The following is a 20,836-nucleotide window of genomic DNA, read 5'->3' as shown; positions in this document are numbered from 1 at the left end:
AATCAAAGTACTGCATACACATGCATTTAATTTCACTTCCATTTATACTACTTGCTGTTTCTTAAGATTCAGAAAACCTACAATTCTGTGATGATGTACAGTATATTCCTTCGTAACACCATACCAGACAAAGCAGATACCAATCTAATAATAATGATTTTTGTCCTTCAAACAACATGACTTTCTTAAAGACATTGTCACTTTATTTATGGAACTGGCGCATCTAAAAATCTGTATTCTTCATACTCTACTCACTGCCTGTTTAACAGTGATAGTAATGGGTAGATGTCAAATGATTGTAATACAAAGCTTGTTATGCACATGGTTAAACTAACGATCGAAATCTGGCCAAATATTCTAAATACAAAAAGCTAACAAGATTTGTTTTTTGCACCTTATCTTCAGTGAAGCATGAAGGTTTAACACTAGAATTACCAAAGCCTATGAAAAAACTCGTAAATCCAACCCACCTTAAATCCCTTCTTACCTCTCCATCAGCATCTTTTTTCTTGTAAATGTGTCGATAAGCAGCAAGCAGCCTGCTATCACATCCCCCAACGGCCACACAAAGTTTTCTCAGCAAGTCTGTTTACCTGCGTGTCAGTTGCTTAGAGATGTATAGAGTAAATACTATATTGTTATTTGCCATTGCTTGCAAAGTGAAGTGTCAGCATGCACTTTTCCTGGCATTACACATGTATTTTTTGAACATGCCCATGTTGATCAAACACAGGAAGCTCTGCAGATTACTTGTGACTTTACTCTATAGGAAGTAAGTAAATAAGTCAATGTAAATAGGTAAATAACATTCGATATGGCTTTTATATACAAAGTACAGCGACTGCAGCTTCCACCTGCAGCTTTAGACTTTTTAGTACGCGAGCAACTTTCCATGCTAGTGTTTAGATCTGAACGGTATATGTGCCCAAAAAAGAAGTCTGACTGCATTCTCGTGCCATTGCTTGAAAAATAAAGTGTCAGCATACACTTTTGTGGCATTACACATATATTTTTTGAACATGCTTGTGTCGATCAAACACAAGAAGCTCTGCAGTCCACTTGTGATTTTACACTGTAGGAAGTAAGTAATTAAATCAGGGTAAATAGGTAAATAACATTCGATCTGGCTTTTATACACAAAGCACAGTGACGGCAAAAGTGCGACGTGCATTCTTTCTCCGATGTAGAACCCTCGTTATCATCTGAATATCTCTCAACTCTCTCTATACCTATGTCTCTGTTTTTTGCAAGTGTGGCTTTGACATCATGGACCATAAGGTGCATACTAATTCAGCGTGAGCAGGAACACTTAATAAAACTGACAATGAAATACCAAGAAGGCAGATTCACCAGTGTTTGTGTGTCAGCTTTTATCCATCAAGATCAGATAATTTCCAGTTCCATTGTCTCAAAACACCACTCACATCTACAGTTATTCCCAGTTTTAAATAAAAACTAACAGCGTCAGATCCCTGGGTGATTGTAGTATGTATCGTGATTGTGACTGAGAGGATAAAAGTGTTTTTATTGTATAATATTAAAAATAAGAGCAGCTCACTACTCAAATATCAAATATACGAGGCAGTCAGTATTGAACCAGGGGACTTTTCATTACAAGTCAGCAGTTTCTCCTGCTGGTGCTACAGAAGCTGTTGTATCATCTTTGTACCTTTTGTGAAAGTGTTTATTTGACCTTTGGAGTTCAGGCTTCACACATTATACAGTTTATGTCTACATTTTGTCATTTATTACTAAAATATGAAAAACATTTCTGTTTTAACAATGTGTTTACATAGATTATTGTAGAAATGTAACGCACATGAAATGCATGTGATCCAAATAACAATCTATTATTTCCCTATACATCTCTAGGTACCTGACTCCCAGACAATCATGGCATGAGCTGGGAGAACTTTGTGCTCGTTCTGCAGCAGTGGGGGAATGGAATAGTAGGCTGCTTGCTGCTCGTCTTGATAGGCACATTTACAAGACAAAAGACGCTGACGGAGAGGTGTGAAGGGATTTAAGGTGGGACGGATTTAACATTTTTTTTTTCGTAGGCTTTGGTAATTCTAGTGTTAAAGAATCATAGTATTTGAAAAGATTTCATAGCTAGTAAAGGCCATGTTTTTCTTTTCTATAAATATCTCTCTTACTCTTGCTTCTCTGACATTTGTTCTTCAAACTGTTGTTCACTTCAGCCAGGTCTAAAGCCAGGTAAGCAAAACACAATACTCTATCCTTTCCGATAGTTAATCAAAAACATTCTGATTTATTGAGAATGTTTTCAATGCCTCTGTAAAGATTAAGGTGAGAACAAGGACAACATGATTCAGTGTGATCTCAGTACCTACCTCATAATATAGTGATTTTTTAATTTTCTCTTTTTTGCAAAAAGTTAGGGATTGCACTTTACTATTTTCTTTTTTAATTCATCTAAAGTCAAACTTGAATTCATAACCCTCTCTATAGATAAAAGTGTGTCATTCAATTACATGTAATAAGGACATTTCCTCAGTTCAATTAGTCTCAACAAATTGAGAACTCTAATTTATGACACATAAATATGCACATTGGAACATAACACTAGGTGATTCCTTTCTTTTTTGCATAGTACAGCTGTCAACTGAAATTAGACAATAAATTGTTTCACAATTAAAATCCCTCAATTGAATAGCCGCTAATGTGTATTTAAAATATTGGTGACCCAAAATAAAAGCCAAATTTTAAAAAAGTGTTTCTTTATAGAAATAGTGGATATTATCTATGTTGGTGGAAGCACTTTTTTCACTTGCACCATACAAGACTGTAGTGTGGAATTATGAGCTATCACAGTGTGCACCTCATACCTGTTCGATACATTGAACAGCCTATTGTTGTTTTTGGCTGGTCAGCTACTATTATCAATGAAATGGGAAGCAGCCACAAGGCTGATTTTACCTTGGGTAAAGCACACACTTTGTGCAATGTATCCTAAATCAGGTAAATATGTCTTTCTCAAAGGATACAGTGTAAGAATCATTGGATGGGATTGGGTTCATCCATTACTGTGACTGAATGCACAGTGCTTATTACAAAGCTCTGTAGTGACAAAGCCAGGTGGATGAGATCTTACTGGAAATGCTTAATGTTTTGGGCTGTGGTTTACACATGTTTTCTTGCAGACTAGAGTCATGGTCACCAGTGTTGAAAAAGGGAAACAAGAAGACGTGTTCCACTGAGCAAGAGATTATATTTCTCACCCTCACTGGGAGGGCAAATGCAAAGATTCTGAGATTGAGACTGTATCAGATAGCTGAACTTCACATCTAAAAGAAGCAATATAGATTCTGTATTGGACATGAAATTGCCAAGCAACCATTTGTCCTTGTGCAGGTACTTAATGGATTGTGTAAATTTTGCAATCCAGTCTACATGTTCTTTGCGGAATTAGAAAACGTTTACAACCATGTACCCCATAGGATCCTGTTGCAGACGCTTCAATTAATTTGGGTCCCAAATCACTGCTGCTTGCCATTTAGTTTCCATATTTTTGTAGCAAGAGTTGCTTGCATGCTTTACTGTAAATTAAGCTTATTCAACACAGGCATTTGGCTCTACCATTAGTGAATCTTGTCTCCACTCCTGTTCTCGATTTTCAAGTGAAACGTTAAACAAAATGACACCTTTACATTACATCTACATCATAGATTACATCTTGCCTGAAGAAGGGGCCTGAGTTGCCTCAAAAGCTTGCATATTGTAATATTTTTAGTTAGCCAATACAAGGTGTCATTTTGCTTGACTTTTCATTAAATTCATAATTGATTTTCAAGGAAAGACTTTCAAGGCACAGTCATAGCTTAGAGAGTACCTAGTTTGGAAACCTAAGGGTTGTAATCTCTGATATTTGCAGTTAATATTATTTAATGTTTAAGAATTGCATCTTTCATATTTGCAAATGATGTTACCCTCTTCTCTTCATGAGAATGTATTCTAGAATGGGTCAAAGCTGTTTGTGATGCAGTTGGATTTAGAATTAGCCCCTCCAAATCTGAGGTCATGGTCTTCTACTGAAAAAGACTGGATTGTTCGCTTCAGGTAAAAACTGAGCAACTACCATAAGTGGAAAAGTCCAATTACCTTATAGTCTTGCTGATAAAGGTGTTGCTAAAGGTGACTGTGACTCTGACAGTGACTCAGTACAGTGAAAACAGTACTGCAGACACTGTAACAGTATGTGGTTGTGAAAAGGGTGCTAAATCATTGCATAATGCTTTCAATACACTAGTCAGTCTAATGTCCTTGCCTGTGTTTTTCAGCTCTAGGCAGTGACTGAAATAATAAGATGTCAAATACAAGTGGAAAAATGAGGTTCCTGTGCAGGGTTGAAGTGGAAGGTTGGGAGTCGCTTCCTCAGACGATAAGCTACTTGGGGTAGTCTATGCATATAGTTCGGATGATACCTCGATGCCTACATCATAAAGTATACAACCATGGCACACAGATAGAAGACCAAGGGCCAAGTTCATGACACGCTTGAGGCATAGAACGTCTTAGCTTTCCTGGGAGCATCTGGAAATTCCTAAGAAGTTGAAGGAAAAAAAAGTGCTAAGGATAGAGCAACATGGTCTGTCCTGCTCTGCCTTTTGTCATAATGACCACCATATGATAAGAGAAGTAAAACTATAGTGAAGTGTAATGGATTTGGATGGCTTATGAACTGACTTACAGTAAGTGTTTAGTGTAAAAGGTCTAAATAAATGAATAAAGCATAAACAGTCTGTTTTCTGGATAACTTCATTGTTAAGGTAATATACACATACCAACAATCAAACTAATGGTACTTAGTCAATTTAGCATCATTCTTGATAAACACTATTCAAGCAATCAAGAGAAAAATTAAGTACCAAATTCATCTAGTACTAGTTAATCAGACAATATATTAAACAGATGATTCTAAAGATATTGAGTTAGCTAATCATGAAAGCCTTATAGTGATGAATAAAGAAAGTAACTTAACTGGTCTAGCAAATTATCATTTTTGAGGTATACAATATAATACAATGTTTTTGATGCAATCTCCCAATGTAATATGAAAAAGAATGCCTACCTGCATGGAGAGCAGTATCTTGCTGATGCAGATGCAGATGTGAGTGAATATGGGAGTGTTGGTGATGATGGGGAGTAACATTCACCATTTGCAGTCTTCCCAGGGGTTCCCCAGTGGAGCTGGAAGCCGCTCCTGTGCTGGGATTCCCAGGTGCACTCCCTGATCCAATAGCAGGTCCTGAACCACTTCCTGGTGCTGCACCTGGAGGGATTCTCTCTGGATCTGCAGAAATCCTTGCTCCTACTGGCGGTTGAGGAGTGGCTGGAGTCCCATGATGGAGTGCAGCAGCAGTGCTGGAGCTGGGATGCACATGCATCTGTGCTTGAAGCTGAGGATGTGGAAAAGGGTGTACAAAGGCAGGATGGGCATGGGGATGAGGTGCCAAATTCCTTGGGTTAAACAAGGGGTCGCTTGCCAACAGGAGTGCTGAATGTGGATTATGACCCAAGTGGGCAAGATCAGCAGAAAAATTTTCAGTCTTGAACTCAAAACCAGGTTTCATTCTCTCCCGTGCAGAGGGATGAGTTGGAGGTAGCCCACCTTCTAGGCCTCCATAAATGAAGCCAAGAATAGCAGCTGCAGTAGCATCTGGATGAGGCCCAAGACTCGCATTAGGGAACTGTGGAACAAAGAATGGATGACTACGATTGTGAGGTGACATCACATGAGGACGGGCATATTCACTCAGAGTACGGAGGGCTGGCGTGTCAGGTCCAAGATATGGTGGAACTGTGGCTACAGAGCCTTGAGATGTTGCTAGAATTGGCTCAATCTGAGGTGGACGAGGTATAGAGGGATGGTGATGAGGTGGCCCCAAAAGTAAAGTCTGTGTTAGTGAAGAGGCTGGATTAGCAATCATAGCTGAATTTGAGTTGGTAGGATGCTCAGCTAACATATTCAGAGATGTCGCACTTAAGCCAGAAGCTGGCTGTCCAGGAGGAAGGGCATGAGGCAAGGAACCAGAGAATGGCAATAGTCCGGAAGATGGACGACTCTCCTTCTGTGGGGGTGAAAATAAAAACAACTTTAGACATAAAAAATAAAGATCCAAGATGGATCTGCTGAAGCAAAAACATCTACTATATAAAACCTCAGACACAAACAGGTATTCAATATCTTCTAGTTATCCAGCATTTAGGAAGATACGTAATCCAAATTCTGAAAAGTAAGCTAACAATCACTCGTTGTTGCTTACAGCATTGTGAAGTTGTTGAAAAATCACCTAACTCTGATTCCAGAAAGCTTAAATAATAGACGTTTACTCCAGCTTTAGCACATGCCAATTTTCTATCCCTAGTTTTATAGGAGATACCAATTATTATTTAAATTTGTTGGTAATTTTTAATGTATAATATTATCAACTTATAACCCCAACTCATAAAAGCTGGAACAGTATGGAACATGCAAATAAAAAGAGAAAGCAGTGATTAGTAAATTATAGTTAATGATCTATGGCCTGAAAGCAATCACGAAAGCCCATTATTTTGTATACCTAATGAATTTTTTTTTTTAAAAGCGTTTTTATTTTGATACTTGCAAAAAGTTTCAAAGAATATTTGAGCATTAAAAAAATGTACCACTTTGTAAAGCTGACTTTCCTTTTCACAACACTTTAATAAATGTTTAGGTACTAAATATAACAATTTATTGAGTGTTTCAGGTGTAGATTCTTACCATTCCCTTTGCAAACAAGTCTTCCAATGTGAATTAGAATGTTTTTTTTTTGTTGCATTTTATATTTAAAAATGTGCTACACAATCTTAACTGGGGACAAGTCAGGACTGAAGGGAGGCCAATCAATCACCTGCTCGCTATTACTATGGAACCAATACCTTTGTAATACATGCAGAATGTGGTTTTGCATTGTCTTAAATCAACAAATACCAATATGAGAATCAAGCACAGAGGTTGAAATCAACATGGCATGAAACTGTATTGTTGATGCAGTAATATTTTAACAATCGTCATTCTCACACTGCATCAAAGTATGAGCCTGTGTAGTGATCTTTGTGTAGACTGCAAAAAAACAACAACCTTCTTTGCTCTGACTGAAAATTATTTCTTTTATTAAATTTGTATTTTTCCATCTACATTTCTACACTGAATAGTTTGTGGTTAGCAGCCTCTTAATACTGGTACACCTTACATGCTCCATCTATGTTCATACTTTGAAAATAGCACTTTACCAACAAAAAAGTCAAGTCAAAAAAGTCAATTCATACAAAAAACCTTTATGGTACATACCTCCAAGATCAAAATAAAATGTTTCCCATTAACTGAAAAAGCAGATGTAAAGCAACACATTTACTAGCCAATATATGTTCTGAAATTATAATGATCAAGATTTGGATTATATTCTGTGCCACTAGGATCAGGGTTTTCATATGACCAGACCCTTTCAGAGGCAGCAATAACTGATGTGGAACCAAGCCCAATATAAACAACAAAAGTCATAAGTTTGAGAAATCAAGACAGAACATTCAGTAAAACAAGCACATTTGGTTAACTAATAGCAAAGTTTTCTCAATATTTCACCTAGATTCTTGGGAAAAGTTGTCAAGGTGTACTTTGTGTGTGAAAAAGAGCTTTCTAGTTTCAATCATAAACACTGTTCCCTTTATTTTCCACTGGTGTCTTCAAGTACATGACTAACTATTTAACCAAATGAATTATGATGGTTCAACTTTATTGATGTCTTTAAGAACTACTTTGTTAACCCTGTCCCTGAAGACAGAGAGGTTGGGAGCATGCACTAATACAATGTATTGCTGCATCCACCACACGACAAACCACCTCAGGATCCCAATTAAGACTTGAGTTTATCTGTGCACAGGGTGACACCTCAGCACCACACTAGTTTGGATGGAATGGAACAGTGTGAGGTTTTTTACAGTGGCTGGAGTGCCAATCCCCAAATTTTCCCTTGCAAGTTGGAGGGGCTTCTTACAGGGCTGGATGCATGTCAACATCAAACCTTAGGGGCCCAACGGAGTGAAATCACTACAGGCATTTATTGGATTTGAAAAGGCAGCCTTCTGTTTGCCGGCACAGATCCCTAGCCTCAGAGCCACCACTCTTCTTACCCCAAATTGACTGAAGAAAAAGCAATTGACTGGAAATTAAAGTTCAATCAATATGGATTTTTTAGACTGATAAAGATATAAATATGAGGTCGGCAAAGTTGACTGATTACCAATAATATTGTACCTTAATTGGTTTCTCTAGAAAAAAATCTGAAGTGAAAAATACAAAGTATATAATGTTTTCACATGAATATGTTTTAAATCAACATTTAAACAGGATGACAGTGTTTTTTTAATGAACACAAAGCACAGAGAAGTCTCAAGTTTGTCACTCTTCCTTGAAGTGTTCTGAAGGTTGTGTGAGTACAAGCATTTAAATGTTAAATATAAAGAATAAGCATCATTGACAACAAAGGACTTGAACAGAAAATGTCTCTATATGCAGATGATATGGTACTGTATATATCAGACCCACAAAATCTCTGATCTCTGATCTCAGTCTTAACAGCACTTACAGAATTTCAAAAGATCTCTGGTGTCAGAATTAATTTGGATAAAAGTATGCTCTTTCCAGTGAATTCACAAGCATACAATATTAGATTGGACAACTTTCCTTTTATCATTGCAGATCAGTTTAAATACCTAGGGGTAAATATCACAAGTAAACATAAAGCTCTTTACCAACAAAATGTTGCCGTCTGTATGGAAAAAATTAAGCAAGACTTGCATAGATGGTCAAACCTTCATCTCACTCTAGCTGGAAGAATTAACGTTGTTAAGATGAATATCCTTCCTAAGCTTCTCTTTTTATTTCAAAACATTCCAATATACATCAATAAATAATTTTTAAGCAATTAAATTCAACCATAACCTCATTTATTTGGAACTTAAAACATCCACGTATTCAAAGAGCGACCCTACAAAGACCTAAGACAGAAGGTGGCATGGCGCTACCCAAATTTCAGTTTTATTACTGGGCAGCAAACATACAAGCTATAAAAACTGGACACAAATAGATGAACATACACAGGCTTGGTGTGCAATAGAAATAAAATCCTGTAGTACTTCTTTATATTCCCTGCTTTGTGCCCCTATTAATGCAAGTTATCGCCGATATACTAATAACCCAATTGTGCTTCACTCACTCAGAATATGGACCCAATTTAGAAAGCATTTTAAGATGGCGAATCTTTTATCTGTGGCACCTCTGCATGAGAACCACTTTTTTCAACCCTCACAAACATATTCAGTTTTTAATATCTTGAAAACATTTGGGATTAAATTACTTAGAGATCTTTATATAGACAACATCTTTGCATCCTATGAACAATTACATTCCAAATTTAACTTTCCAGCAACACATTTCTTTCACTATCTTTAAATTAGAAACTTTGTTAAACAGAACCTGCCTGATTTTCCTCATCTCCCACCTTCCTCTATGCTGGAAAAAATATTGCTCAGTTTCGAAGACTCAAGACAGCATTTCTGCAATATGTAAAATTATTTTACAGTCCATCCCTTTCAGAGATCCAAGAGGACAATGGGAAAAGGATCTCTCACTCAACATATCAGAAAAGGAATGAAAGGTAGCAATGCAAGGAAATTAGTCGAGCTTCATTTGCATTCAATTATTCAGCTCAAAATTATATATTGAGCAGATTTGTCTCGCTTAAAACTGTCTAAAATGTTTCCATGGCAAGATCCAACCTGTGAACGCTGCAATCAAGTTTCAGCCTCACTGGGTCACATGTTTTGGGCCTGCACCAAGTTAACATCATTCTGGACAAAAACTTTTAAGTGCCTTTCAGACAGCACTTGGTGTCACAATCCCTCCTAACCCGTTAACAGCTGAATTTGGTGTTCTTCCAGGTGGACTTAAAGTGGAGAAGGACAAACAAACTGTGATTGCCTTTACTACACTATTGGCATGCAGACTTATTTTGCTTAGCAGGAAGAATCCTAACTTTCCTCTTTTAAGTCAGTGGGTAACTGATGTTTTATATTATTTGAAATTGGAGAAAATCAAACTCTCACTTAGAGGATCTGTGCAGAACTTTAACAAAACCTGGCAGGATCAAATCAATAATATTTTAGAATAAGCTCTTAAAGCACTGAGGAAGCAGATTCTCTTCCCATTTATTTTTCTTCTCCATTTATCTTTATCCGCCTATTAAACTCATCAATTTATTTATTTTTACTAGTTTTAAGTTTTACTTCGTTGGCCATGCTCTCTTTCTCAGGGGTCAGGGTTGATTTGCTTTCAATCCTATTTTTTGTAAAAATTGATCTATTTGTATTGGATGATTGCAATAAAATCAATAAAATTAAAAAAAAAAGAAGTAGTAAGGGTGACAGCAAGAAGGGTGGTTGGTGTGACATCTGGACAGAGGAAGGAGGAAATGGAAACCTACTGATGAAATGGGGCAGTACAGGAGAATATACAGTGGAAGAGGTGGGATAGTCAGAGAAATACAGAAAGTAGACGAAGATACAAGGAGATAAGGCGTAAGGTGAAGAGAGAGGTGGCAAAGGCTAAAGAAAAGGCATATGATGAATTGTATGAAAGGCTGAACACTAAAGGGGGGAGAAAAGGACCTGTACCGATTGGCTAGACCAGGGGTGTCCACACTTTTTCAGTTTGCGAGCTACTTTTAAAATGACCAGGTCGACATGACCATACCTACATTAAAAATTCTATATATATATATTGTCACACACGTGTGCATGGGGGGCAGCTGAAGGGCTTAGAAAATACTGATTATACATCTGCCCAGGGGGGAGCGGGGTACACTGACGCTCTTTCTGAGTTCTCTGCAGGTCTTACCCGGGAAATCCCACCAGGAGCCGCCATTTCCAGGAAGGACACATCACTTCCGGTTCCGGCCCCAAGGATAAGGTCATTTCCTGTTCCGGCCCCAAGGATGATGTCACTTCCAGCTCCGGCCCAGAGGACGACATCACTTCCGCCCTCTGTACTATAAAGCCCACTGCCTTTGCTCTGGCAGGCAGTTCTGTTTTGGACTCTGTTGTGTAAACTTGACTATGATGTCTCAAGTACGTTTGCAGCCAGGAAACCGGATTAAACGGGTGGCTGCCCCAAACCTTTTCACGCCTCATGTCTCAACTTATTACAATACATACATACATACAGTGATCCCTCGCTGTATCGCGCTTCGACTTTCGCGGCTTCACTCCGTCACAGATTTTATATGTAAGCATATCTAAATATATATCACGGATTTTTCGCTGGTTTGTGGATTTCTGCGGACAATAGGTCTTTTAATTTCTGGTACATGCTTCCTCAGTTGGTTTGCCCAGTTGATTTCATACAAGGGACGCTATTGGCGGATGGCTGAGAAGCTACCCAATCAGAGCACGTATTAAGTATTAAATAAAACTCCTCAATGATACTACGATATGCTTCCCATGCGGTGCTTTGCATACTTAAAAGCTCGTATTGATTTTTGATTGTTTGCTTTTCTCTGTCTCTCTCACTCTCTCTGACATTCTCTGCTCCTGACGGAGGGGATGTGAGCAGAGGGGCTGTTCGTACACTGGCCTGGAGGATACAGATGCTCCTCTAAAAAATGCTGAAAGACTGCCTTCACATTGCTCCCTTCCTTGCGGCTGCTTTGCCGGGGCGTTGCTTCACATACTTAATAGCACCTATTGATATTTGATTGCTTTTCTCTCTCTCTGTCTCTCTCTCTATCTGACATTCTCTACCTCTGACGCGCACTCCTTTGAAGAGGAACATATGTTTGCATTCTTTTAATTGTGGGACGGAACTGTCATCTCTGTCTTGTCATGGAGCACAGTTTAAACTTTTGAAAAAGAGACAAATGTTTGTTTGCAGTCCCTGTCTCTACAACCTCCTGTGTTTCTGTGCAAATCTATGACCCAAGTGTGACAATATAAAAATAACAATATAAACGTATGGTTTTTACTTTGCGGATTTTCACCTTTCGCGAGGGGTTCTGGAACGCAACCCCCACGATTGAGGAGGGATTACTGTATACACATACTGAGTATACTTTATACATAAAATGTATGTTGTCGTACCTTGCATAACTGAATAACCTTTATGGCACAATAACAATTCAAAACATTTATGGTCACTACAGTATTTGAATTTAATAATCGTTATGTGGGAAAAGGCTTACTCTCATAAATAAGTAGAGCTGAATAATGCAGTCAAGGAGTTTTTGAATTCTTTTGAATTTTTGAAAAATGCCAGCTGTCCGATTAAGTGCGATTTTAGTTCCCTTTCTTTTATCTTTCTCAGATCGCTTTTTGGAAGGATGTCAGTTTCGTAGTTTTTATGAACAGTTCGAAAATGCCTTTTCACATTTTCCTTCTTTGAAATAGCAATGATAGATTGATTGACAGATCAGACAAATGCACTTCGATTGTGACATTGTGAGAAAAAAAATCTTCTTCCAATTCCACATCCAGCCCATACCCTCCCCAAACAATTTTTTTTTAAAATCCCTTCTTTAGTCGATATAAATTGGAAAGCTAACTAGATCACAGCCGGAGTTTTGCAGTAGCTTGCGCGTTTGATCGTGAGTGCAGGATGACCAGTGTGATGGAAGAGAAGAGATCTCTGACTGGCCTCCCTGTATGTCAATCAAGTGGCAAATACCATAGGGAGGATATATGAGACTAACGTTTAAAAAAAATTTTTTGAATGCAACGCGATCTACCTGCACTACCTTTGCAATCAACCGGTCGATCGTGATTGACGCATTGGGCACCCCTGGGTTAGACAGAGGGACCAAGCTGGGAAAGATGTGCAGCAGGTTTGGGTGATAAAGGATAAAGATGGACACATACTCACAAGCAAGGAGAGTGTGTTGAGCAGATGGAAAGAGTACTTTGAGAGGCTGATGAATGAAAAGAATGACAGAGACAGAAGGTTAGATGATGTGGCGATAGTGAATCAGGAAGTGTAATGGATTAGCAAGGAGGAAGTAAGGACAGCTATGAAGAGGATAAGGAATGGAAAGACAGTTGGTCCAGATGACATATGAAAAAAATAAAACAAGGAGTGATGATTATCATGTACCTATGTATAAATTATGCTAACATGGTCAAGATTCTTGGTTGGAACTGCTAGAGAGCTGCAGAGATATTGTTGACACTTTGCTGTTATGAAAGAGCTGTTTGTGTGCAAAATAAGGAAGAAAGTGCATGCCTCTGCAAAAGAAAACTGCTGATCCATATACACCCTGTGATATTTCAAAACTAGCTGTAACTAGATTTGAAGAGTTAACTAATCTAACTAGACTGCCTAAAGCTGAGGGTGTGCTTTAACCCTCATCCATGAATGCCATTTTTATAACATTTCCATGAATGGGGGGTTCTTGCAGGACCCCTTCTTGCAGACCATTTTAAACTGGTTAAATCTGCCTAAAAAGCAATACAATAACTTCATAAATTTTTATTACCTCTGAAATGAAGTAAATGTGATGTAAATTGTCAATGTTACCTTTGTAATAGTAATGCATGATCAGTGTTCACCAAATCATATAAAATACAGTCATAGTAGCACTAAAACAAGACGTCAGTTACACGTCTGATTCGCATACATAACAGTCACTCAGAATCTGCCTCAACTTCAACTTGGTTGCAGGCCAGGCACACAAAGGAACGCTCTGAATGTTCCTGGCAAACTGGAAGTTTGCACTGGGAGCAAGCAGCCTTTATCTTTCTCTCCTTTGCCCTTGGGCACATGTGACAGCTACATTTGCTGCATCTCCACGGGACTGTTTCATCATCAATTTTTGTTTCCTGATCACTTGACAAAGTGTCAATCCATCATCATTGTGCTCTTCATTTGAGTTGTCTGAAGTATTGAAACTGACAGCTCCTTCAATATTTCAGCCAGGGCTTCACTTGCATTGAATTTCTTTGTTGGTCGTTGACTCATTGTTCATAAACACATCAACTGGACTTGCTTCTCAACAAACTATACACCAGCAATGTCTCAGGCAGGACTAAGAAAATCTAAACTAAAGCAAATACAAATTTAAATAGAAAATTCAAATATAAAACAAACCAAAAACGCTCGTATGAAAAATGGTAACGTTTCAATTAATGGGGGGGACCCCCAACTACTTTGTGCTACTGTACCACTTATTTGCACTAAGCTATTGAGAAGCAGATTTCAGTACATTTTTCAAGACAACACAAAATGAAAAGTCAGAAAATTTCATGGCTGTCATATTACCTTGAAAGGGAAAGAATTTGAAAAATCTGCGACTGAGGGTCTTAAAATTCCTCTTAAGTTAAATTAAAACTAACATTGTGTAATATTAACTGCTTGTGTAAGTTTCCTCTCTGAAAGAAGTATAAAAGAGGGAAACTCCCTGCTGCAGCCTTCTACTCACCAAGAATAAAAAACTACTCTCCAACTTTAAATTCGTGAGACTCCTGTCGTTCCTGACTTTCAGCGACCACACATACTTGTGGAAGAAAGGAGGTGTTTAAGAGAGATGGCAGTGGAGTTTCTAACCAGACTGTTTAATGCAATATTAGAAAGTGAGAGAATGCCTGAGGAATGGCGAAGAAATGTACTGGTATCAAGTTTTAAGAATAAGGGGGATGTGCAGAGCTGTAGAAACTACAGGGGGATAAAATTGATGAGTCACAGCATGAAGTTGTGGGAAAAAGTAGTGGAAGCTAAGTTAAGAAAGGATGTGTGATTAGTTGGCAGCAGTATGGTTTCAAACCAGGAAAGAGCACCACAGATGTGATGTTTGATCCAAGGGTGTTGATGGAGAAGTTTAGAGAAGGCCAGAAGGAGTTGCATTGCATCTTTTTGGACCTGGAGAAAGCATATGACAGGGTGCCTGGAGAGGAGTTTTGATACTGTATGAGGAAGTCAGGAGTGGCAGAGAAGTATGTAAGAGTTGTACAGGATATGTATGAGGGAAGTGTGATAGTGGTGAGGTCTGTGGTAGGAGTGACAGATGCATTCAATGTGGAGGTGGGATTACATCAGGGATCGGCTCTGAGCCCTTTCTTATTTGCAATAGTGATGGACAGGTTAAGAGACAAGATGAGACAGGAGTCCCCGTGGACTATGATGCTTGCTGATGAGATTGTGATCTGTCGCAAGAGTAGGGGAGCAGGTTGAGGAGACCCTGGAGAGGTGGAGATATGCTCTAGAGAGGAGAGGAATGAAGATTAGTAGGAATAAGACAGAATACATGTGTGCAAATGAGGGGCAGGTCAATGGAATGGTGAGGATGCAGGGAGTAGAGTTGGGAAAGATGGATGAGTTTAAATACTTGGGATCAACAGTACAGAGTAATGGGGATTGTGGAAGAGCGGTGAAAAAGAGAGTGCAAGCAGGGTGGAACGAGTTGAGAAGAGTGTCAGGAGTAATTTGTGACAGACAGGTATGGGAAAGGGAAGGTCTACAGGACGGTAGTGAGACCAGCTATGTTCTATGAGTTGGAGAAGGTTAGCACTGACCAAAAAACAGGAGACAGAGCTGGAGGTGGCAGAATTAAAGATGTTAAGATTTGCATTGGGTGTGATGAGGATAGATAGGATTAGAAATGAGTACATTAAAGGGTCAGCTCAGGTTGAACGGTTTGGAGACAAAGCAAGAGAGGCGAGATTGCTTTGGTTTGGACATGTGTAGAGAAGAGATGCTGAGCATGTTGGGAAAAGGATTCTAAGAACAGAGCTGCCATGCAAGAGGAAAAAAACAAGGTCTAATAGAAGGTTTATGGATGTGGTGAGAGAGGACATGGTTGTAAAACAGCAAGAGGCAGAAGCCAAAAGGAGATGGGAAAAGATGGTCCTCTGTGGCAAGCCCTAATGGAAGTAGAAGAAGAAGAAGGTGGCTTATTGTAACATTAATAATTACATATCTTCCGAGTTTGTTACTGACACATACCTCTTAATGAGCATGTAAGAGAATAAGCTAAGACAGTAGACTGCATGACATCATAAAGACACTAATCACAGGTCATGGTACTCGAAACTTTTATTGAAATTTAAAAATAGTACATATCGTAGATAAAAAACTGTTTGGGGACAAACATTTGGCAATTGCACATGAGTTGAGACAAATGACTTGATTCACTGAAAGCCTGTCAATGGCCTCTTGTTCAGCTCTTGCAGTTTGCATAACTGGTTTGACAGCTTTTCTTACAGCTTATACAGAGTCAGTAGTAAGGAACATGTAATATGTACTGGTTAGGTCAGGTTAGGTTGTGGAGCATGCACTGATATAGCGCGTTGACGCACCCACCACAGGGTGAAGCTTGGGATCCTGGTTGGAGCTGGGTATTATGTGGGTGTTCTCTTGGTCTGGTCCGGGTGCTCAGGTCCTCAACAATGAGGATCCTGTTAGTCAGGTCATCCCCGGGAATCGCACCACATGACCATAGTGCCGTAACTGACACTCCCTCACAATGAGGAAAATGTTCCTTCTCCAGGACCCTATGAGCAACTGCTCCTTCACACAAAGTCAAACCAGCGGTACCCACAGATTCACCAAAGGAACATAGTGCCGAAGGAGTCCAGTCTTCTCCTCAGGTCACAGGATAGCATCCATGTTTGACAACCATATAGCAAAACAGGAAGCACCAGGACTCAAAATTCATGGACCTTTTGAATAGACACAGGGACTGACACACACCTCTTTCCATTAATCTCATGACAACCCCCAAACCCAAACCCCCACACACACCCCATGCTCTTCCAGTCAATCAACTGACTTCATAGGAAGAGTCACAAGACAAAAGAATGTCACTGCTGAGGTAAGTAAACCTCTCGACAAGGACAACACTCTCTTCACAAACAGACACACTGCTGATGGCTGTGCCTAAGAGGTCATTATAAGACTGGATCCTGGTTTTTATCCAGGACACTTGCAAGCCCGGAGTCTTAGACTCCTCGCTCAGTCTCTCAAGAGCCCCGGTCAGAGCCTCCATTGACTCCATAAAGATCACAGCTTTGTTGGCAAAGTCAAGATCATGGAATCTTTCTTCACCAACAGATGCCACACAACTGCCGAACCTCACAACCCTGCCCAACACACAGTCTATCCAAGCTTTGAGGAAATTAGGAGCAAGAACACACACACAACAAACCCCAGAATCCACTGGGAAAAACGCAGATGTTCTGCTTCCATTCTGCATAGAACTCACAGTACCAGTGTACTGGTCAGCCACGATATCCAGCAATCCAGGGGGATCCTGCAAAGTCTCAGGATATCCTACTGGGAAGCTTGATCAACTGAACTGAATGCCTTGTGAAAATCGATACAGGCTGCAAAGAAACTGCTAATATTAGATGAGAACCCTCAGTGCCAAGGATGTGGTTGATGGTAGACTTGTAAGGCCTAAAACCAGACTGCTCCAGTTGCTGTCAGGTCGGCAAGTGATCACGGATCCTACTGAGGATGACCTAGTCAGAAGTTTACCCAGCACCAAGATCAGTGTTATCCTGTAAGCTATCACCCCTCCCTTTCCAGATAGGGACGATAAGTCCCATTTTCTAGTCAGTTGGGATGACTCCTATTTTCCTGATTGAAGCAAAGATCGCCACCAACGTCAGGAGGACAGCCTTACAGGGTGTACAGAGTGTGACTATAAAGAAATTAATTAAAATGAAAGATGTTTTATTCATCACTTGTGTAAGAGTAAATCATCTCTGTTTTGTAAGAATACTTAACATAAAAAGTTTTCTTTGATACACACAAAAAAATATATTAATTGCCAGCAAGACAGCTTGGGAAACAAAGTATAAAAAGTGACTGAACTGCTCCAGAGCAGCATGTTAGGGCTCTTCTGAGAACAGAGGAGAAACAGCTTCCTGTCACTTTACTAAGAGAACATGCTGCTGAGTTGACAGCAAACATACTTTTATCAACAAATAAATTGCACTGTCAAATATTTGCTGCAACTTAAGCCATGGTGGTCCTCCATATAGGATCCAACTTACTAAGATTATTTAAATGAAGTTAGCAAACGAAATTCCTGGTAAAAAAAGTAGTACGACTGAGCCTTTATGAAGGCAAGTCTATATGTGTCAGAAAGCCAAATCCCTGCTTTTTTGAAAACTGGCAGACTGGGCATTTCAAAAGTAAGAATGAATAACAACCTGCAAGACACTTTGATAGGAAAATTGATGCTGAAATTGGTGTGAACTGGTTGTGTAGCAGCCATTTTGAGTAAACTGTGAAGACAACGGGTAAATATAAAAAAACAAGAAATACAAAACTTTAACAGGAAAACTGTGAACTTCAGTTATAACAGTAAGTAATGAACACATTTGACTTATTGCTAGTTCCAGGGAAGAAAAATGTGGGCAAAGTTTAGCATTTTGCAGTTCTTGGAATTGTTGAGTCCATACATCGTTAAAGCTCAATCTGTTAACATCATTGAGCACATCATTCAAGGGTAGGTCATTTATACAATACAATTTCAAACCTGCTTTGCTTTGAAGAGTTTCAGCACCATAATATCAGCGGAGGTTTTACCAACACTGATTCATAGGCAGAGACCAAACATAATAAATTGAAGGGACTATTCCGTTTTTTAAATTTTTTTGTTATTGTGTGTGACATCCCTGGGGCTTTTAAAGCAGGGAAGTTCAAGCACTTTATTGTCATTGTGTAACACAACAAAATTACTTTTTTTGACAGCCCCAAGGTGCATTTAAAGAAATGTGTCTTGGTGCTGGTGTATGTGCATAAGAACTTTAAATAAACTGGTGTATTATGGCAAAATCTGTCTCCTGTCTGTTTGTGTCTGAGTTGGCTTCACAATATAAATGTTGTATAATATATATATATTATACATATATTATTATGCCATGAGCTCAGGTTTATTTGCTAACCTGGTAAGTGGTTGAATGGAGTCTACATGTTTTCCTCATGTGTATATGGACTGAGTGTGTGTAACTTCAGATATTATTTCATAGCTGGATATAATAAGTTTATCATTAAGCACTCTCAATTGCCAAAACATGTTTATTGATATATACAGTTAGGTCCATAAATATTTGGACAGAGACAACTTTTTTCTAATTTTGGTTCTGTACATTACCACAATGAATTTTAAATGAAACAACTCAGATGCAGTTGAAGTGCAGACTTTCAGCTTTAATTCAGTGGGTGGAACAAAAAGATTGCATAAAAATGTGAGGCAACTAAAGCATTTTTTAACACAATCCCTTTATTTCAGGGGCTCAAAAGTAATTGGACAAATTAAATAACTGGAAATAAAATGTTCCATTTCTAATACTTGGTTGAAAACCCTTTGCTGGTAATGACAGCCTGAAGTCTTGAACTCATGGACATCACCAGATGCTGGGTTTCTTCCTTTTTAATGCTCTGCCAAGCCTTTACTGCAGCAGCTTTCAGTTGCTGTTTGTTTGCGGGTCTTTCTGTCTGAAATTTAGTCTTCAACAAGTGAAATGCATGCTCAATTGGGTTAAGATCAGGTTACTGACTTGGCCATTCAATAATTATGGTAGACTTGAATATGGATATGCCTGCCCACTGGAGAGTGTTGTTCACTTGGTTGGCTGTTGTGAAGGGGTTTCTCTTCACCATGGAAATGATTCTGCGATCATCCACCACTGTTGTCTCCCATGGACGTCCAGGTCTTTTTGCGTTGCGGAGTTCACCAGTCCTTGCATTCTTTCTCAGGATGTACCAAACTGTAGATTTTGCCACTTGTAATATTGTAGCAATTTCCCGGATGGGTTTTTTCTGTTTTCGCAGCTTAAGGATGGCTTCTTTCACCTGCATGGAGAACTCCTTTGACCGCATGTTGTCTGTTCACAGCAAAATCTTCCACATGCAAGCACCACACCTCAAATCAACTCCAGGTCTTTTATCTGCTTAATTGATAATGACATAACAACGGACTTGCCCACACCTTCCCATGAAATAGCCTTTGAGTCAATTGTCCAATTACTTTTGAGCCCCTGAAATGAAGGGATTGTTTTAAAAAATGCTTTAGTTGCCTCACATTTTTATGCAATCGTTTTGTTCCACCCACTGAATTAAAGCTGAAAGTCTGCACTTCAACTGCATCTGAGTTGTTTCATTTAAAATTCATTGTGGTAATGTACAGAACCAAAATTACAAAAAAGTTGTCTCTGTACAAATATTTATTGACCTAGTTGTATGTTGTTAAATTACATCCTCACAGTTTAGGCCCACAGGCAGCTCCTCAGGTTTTGCCTGTTGCTTATTAAGTGAATGATCTGAGATATTGCTATAATATATGTACTATATTAATTTAAATAATATGCTTGCAGAAATTCACTATTCACATGGAAAAACTTTAATCTCTGTTTCTGTTATTACTGTTATTAACGCAGTTCAAGTAGTAACATCAAAATTATTTCAAAAAATAAGTGAAGAATTCTCTGAAAAAATAAACCTTCAAAGTTAAATAGGAAGATAACATACAGTCAGCGTCAGGAAATATCAAAAATAAATGTGAAATAAGAGTATATTTGCATGATGAGTTTACTGCTCGCAAAGGGAATTTCAAAAATAAAAAAGAAAGAGTTTTTGAAATTAAATAACCATTTGCTTAAACTTGCTGCAGGTTAAATTAACAAAAGACATCAGATCACATTTGTTGGTTGGTTCTTGCATTTTTTTGATTAAACGGAATCCCTGAATTGTGACATTGCAGGAGAAAACAGAGTTCTGTCACAAACTATAAAATTATATGAA

The 20,836-nt window shown here is 38.7% G+C and overlaps 1 protein-coding gene across 4 annotated transcripts in view; it reads right to left on the bottom strand.

Annotated features, from left to right (window-relative positions):
• Positions 1-20,836, bottom strand: part of atn1 (atrophin 1) — a 70,583-nt gene that overhangs the window by 12,848 nt on the left and 36,899 nt on the right. For all 4 annotated transcript variants that reach the window (XM_039763649.1, XM_039763648.1, XM_039763647.1 and 1 more), the window contains one exon: positions 5,093-6,092. In XM_039763649.1, coding sequence (XP_039619583.1) covers positions 5,093-6,092 — 1,000 coding nt within the window. The remainder of the gene's footprint in view (positions 1-5,092; positions 6,093-20,836) is intronic.

This window comes from Polypterus senegalus, chromosome 9, assembly GCF_016835505.1.
Source record: "Polypterus senegalus isolate Bchr_013 chromosome 9, ASM1683550v1, whole genome shotgun sequence".
Lineage (NCBI taxonomy): Eukaryota > Metazoa > Chordata > Cladistia > Polypteriformes > Polypteridae > Polypterus > Polypterus senegalus.
Note: the sequence above shows the minus strand (reverse complement) of the source record. Positions and strands in the feature narration are given on the sequence as shown.